This window comes from Cotesia glomerata, linkage group LG9 (assembly GCF_020080835.1).
Source record: "Cotesia glomerata isolate CgM1 linkage group LG9, MPM_Cglom_v2.3, whole genome shotgun sequence".
Taxonomy (NCBI): Eukaryota; Metazoa; Arthropoda; class Insecta; order Hymenoptera; family Braconidae; genus Cotesia; species Cotesia glomerata.
This window is the reverse complement of record NC_058166.1, coordinates 6,531,963-6,535,857: the sequence shown is the minus strand read 5'-3', so window position 1 is coordinate 6,535,857 and position 3,895 is coordinate 6,531,963. Positions and strand designations below refer to the sequence as shown.

Here is a 3,895-nt window from a genome sequence, read left to right as displayed (position 1 = left end):
GGGATCAACATAGTCGAAAGCTTTGCTCAAGTCAAACAATACTAATACAGTGAGTTTGCTGTTATCCATTGCCTGTCGAATATCATCAGTGAGTTTCAATAACGCTGTTTGCGTGCTGTGATGTTTTCTAAATCCAGACTGAAAAGGATCAAATAGCTCATTATCTTCCAAATATGCTGTCACCTGATTAGCAATAATTCTTTCAAAGACTTTAGCCAAATGCGACAGATTTGCAACCGGCCGGGTGTCTGACGGTGACCTTGGTGGTGTAATTTTATTTAATGGTATTATATAGATAATCTTCCAAATATCAGGGAAGATACAACAATCAAGAGATCTATTAAATAATTCTGTAAGAAAGAGTGAGATTTGGGGGATATGATCTTTCAGCCATCTCAGATCAAGACCATCAGGACTTTTACCTTTTGATTTGAATAGTGTAAGGTGCAATGCCTTGGTGACATCAACTATATCAATCTTTGTCCAATGAAATGAGCAGTCAACCTTCTTTGTATGGTCAATAGGTAAATTATCTAAGAAATTTGCATCACTTGGTTGATGTTTCCTAACTATGTTTGCATAGTACTCATTCAACTCGCAAGCATCAAAGAAATTAAGCGGTGACGAGGGGTTTGATTTGATTAAGCCAAAATGTTTGAGTTTGCTCCAGACAGTCAAACCATAAGGCAAATTTGAAAGAGCAGTTTTGAGGTAATCTTCACGAGCTTGATTCAGCTGGATTTTCAACTCTTTTCTTTTAGATCTGAAGAGAACAAGCAGGTTTGGATCCTTGTTTCTCTTTGCTTTTTTGTAGATTTTATCGCGCTCCTGACACTTAATTTTTAACTCCCTGGTAAACCAAGGATTACTCACTCGCGTCACATTTCTTGTAAGCAGAGGTGCATATAAGTCCAAAGAGTCCAAAACCCCAGTTCTAAAAATACTCAATAACTCGTCAAGATTTGAATTTTCAAGCACAAAGCTATCAATTTTCAAAGCGCTCATCAGCGAAATTGATAAGGCCAGATGATCACAGTTTTTAAAGTTTCTGTAGGTTAATCTCTTTGGAGATGGCTTTAAGTTATCTAGTTTGTATCTACAGAGTAAGTAATCATGACCATCAATAAATGGAGGCTCAGATTTCATAAATGAAGATAACTTAGTTTCACTATCCAGTAAAATAACATCCAACCAAGAATCACAGTTGTTTTTGTGATAAGTCGCACCGTAGGGTACACAATAAAGTGATGATTCAGTTATGAAATTTTTTAGATGATTCAAAGTATAGCTATCTTCTAACAAGTTGCAATTTAAATCACCAGCTATAATAGTGTTGTTATAATTTGATGCAAGTCTGAAATAGATATCAAAGAACTCATTGAGAAAGAGTCCTTTAGGTCTTCGATAGATGCATGATAATAAAAGGTGAGTCCCAGAAATTAAAGTTACATCGACAATCAAAAATTCCGGCTGATTTAGATGATCAGAAGTTGAGATATGAAGTACTTTGGCTTTTAAAGATTTATGTATGAGACAAGCTATACCACCTCCTTGAATGTAACGATCAGTTTCTGTATGCTTTAAGATTCGATCTCTACGTATAATAAAGTAATCTTCAAGCGAGAAAATATTGTTATCAAGTGAAGGCTTTAACCAAGTCTCTACAAGTACAATAATGTCAGGTTTTGTATTATCAACTAAATCAAGAAACTCAGCAATATGACCAGCAACACTATTTATATTTAAACTTAGTACATTCAGGGATGAGGCATTTACAGTTGGGATACTAGGTGAATCAGTTGAATGTTAAACAAGTTTAGTAAGATCAGAAACACAATTTACTTTAAATTTTTCAGAGCCATCATCTCTTTTAACAAAGATCTGCCCGGAAGTCACCCAAACATACTTAAAATTTTGTGATTTAGCTTTCTCTTTGGTTTGTAGTAGCAGCTTATGTGTCTCTGGTAGTAAAAACTCATTGATGTAAATAGTACCTCCGGAGTTCTGCTCAACACAAGTCGGAAACACGGTTTTGGCCAATAGATTTTTTGACTTTCGTTTCGAGCTAATAATGAAGTCGCGCACTCGAGATGACTTCAAATCGACAATAAAGGAATGATACCTAGTCCTAGTCTTATCTTGTCTAGGACCGTTTCTATTTTCAAATTTTCGTGTACTTAAAATATCACTGACCAGATTTGGCAAATCTAAAGCATTTAAAACAGCTGATGATATCTCTAATGGCAGCATTTTATTAGCTACCGAGTCAGGAATACCCGAAATTACTAATTCAGTTGTACATCCTAATGTAGGTAATGTAGAAGAAGTTGCTTTGCTTTCAGAGCTAATTGATTTGCTCAGATCTATCAGTTTAGTGTGCATAATATTCATATCAACTTCATTTGCTTCTTTTAATTTTTCAATGTCTGTATTTAACTTAGAAATAGAGTCAGCATTTATTTTTACATTAGATTTGACTTCCGATAGTTCATTCATAGTGGTTGCTTGAGATACTTTGAGGTCGGCAATTCGTGTACCGAGTTCTTCAAGTTTCTTATTTACAGACATGTTCGCTGATAAAAACTGCTCCATCAAAGCTGTTATCTTATCATCAAGCGATTTTTCAGACCAGTTCGTAGGTAGCTGAAACATTACTGGGGATGTTATAGGAGAATAAAACACAGAGTCTGGACCAGGTGTAACCGGTGTATTTGGTGTAACAGGTAATTTGAGGGAGGTCGATGCACGAGCTGTAGACGAGCGAACAAGTGGAGATGAGCTGGCTGATTTGAAACTTGAGATTGAGGATATATTTGAATTAACTGATTTAATTGAGGTTAACCTTTTTGAAACCGTAGCTGTCGATGAATCTAAACTTTGTAAAAGATAATTTAGTTGTTTCCTGCAGCAATCAGTAATTGGCCTGTTTTTTATATAATCTCTTGCACAGCCTGGATGAAAATGCTGTTGACAAATATTACAAATGACAGGTGTTTTGACAGGTCTCTTGCATTTAGCACATGTATCAGGCACCAATGGCATAACAACAACACCTTAAGTGTAAGGTAAATTACTGGATGTATAAGCAAGATAAAAAACCAATCGAAATAATGTCAATTTTATATAAAGAAAAGTATAAGGTAAATAACCAGTTATTAATTGTGTCACTTATAATTTCCCAATAAACACACTGTTGGTCTATTGTAAGTTCTCACACAGCAACAATTTGATACTGAGATACAAATTGATAACACTTTGCCAATAGATATTCACTGATACAAGGTAAAGTATATGGTGAATGACTAGGTAATTAACCAGTCAGAAATAGTGACACTTAAATTTCCGTAAAATGACCAGTCGGTTAAATGTCAAATTACAATTTTTAATTGTTTGTACCATTCATCAGAGATCCCCACAGATGGTAACTTTGACTTGCCTGTTTTTTCAATTTTTATTATTTTTTTCTTCAGTAAATAATCCAACGGCAAAGTGAATATTTCTTTCAGAGGTTTTTCGGGAGATTTATCTAAAAATATGAATTTTTCGTAATTCTAATCATAATTTTTAAAACTAGTTCATAACTAATTATTTTACGTTACCGTTATCAACAGTTATTGATGGAAACTTATGAATAAAACGATGTTCGTCAATCATTGCAGGCATAGGATCCAAATTTTCTTTCATAAATTCTAAAAAAACAGTCACATCAAATTAAATTTATCGAACATAAATGTGAGGTTGACATTTACATACCTAATTGATAAATTTTGTTGTTTATAGGATTTGTAGGATGAACATTTGTGAGCTCTGTTGTAATCTATCTGAGCTGTACAGACGTATCTAAGTTTGTATCATCAGTAGAGATAGTTTGATCAATTAGGATGTGTTCACTAAA

The 3,895-nt window shown here is 34.2% G+C and overlaps 1 protein-coding gene across 1 annotated transcript; it reads right to left on the bottom strand.

Moving 5' to 3' along the window:
* Nucleotides 1–1,371: 1,371 nt before the first annotated feature.
* On the bottom strand, nt 1,372–3,689 carry LOC123271424. Its single transcript, XM_044737744.1, has 2 exons — nt 3,600–3,689; nt 1,372–3,526 (listed from the first exon to the last, which is right to left on the bottom strand). Exon 2 carries the CDS (start codon nt 3,040–3,042, stop codon nt 1,807–1,809), a length of 1,236 nt encoding a protein of 411 aa, XP_044593679.1. The 5' UTR covers nt 3,043–3,526; nt 3,600–3,689; the 3' UTR covers nt 1,372–1,806.
* Between the last annotated feature and the right edge of the window lie 206 nt (nt 3,690–3,895).

Bases quoted from the DNA above. Each gene is read 5' to 3' on its own strand.
- LOC123271424 (XM_044737744.1), bottom strand. From the start codon at position 3,042: ATGCCATTGGTGCCTGATACATGTGCTAAATGCAAGAGACCTGTCAAA.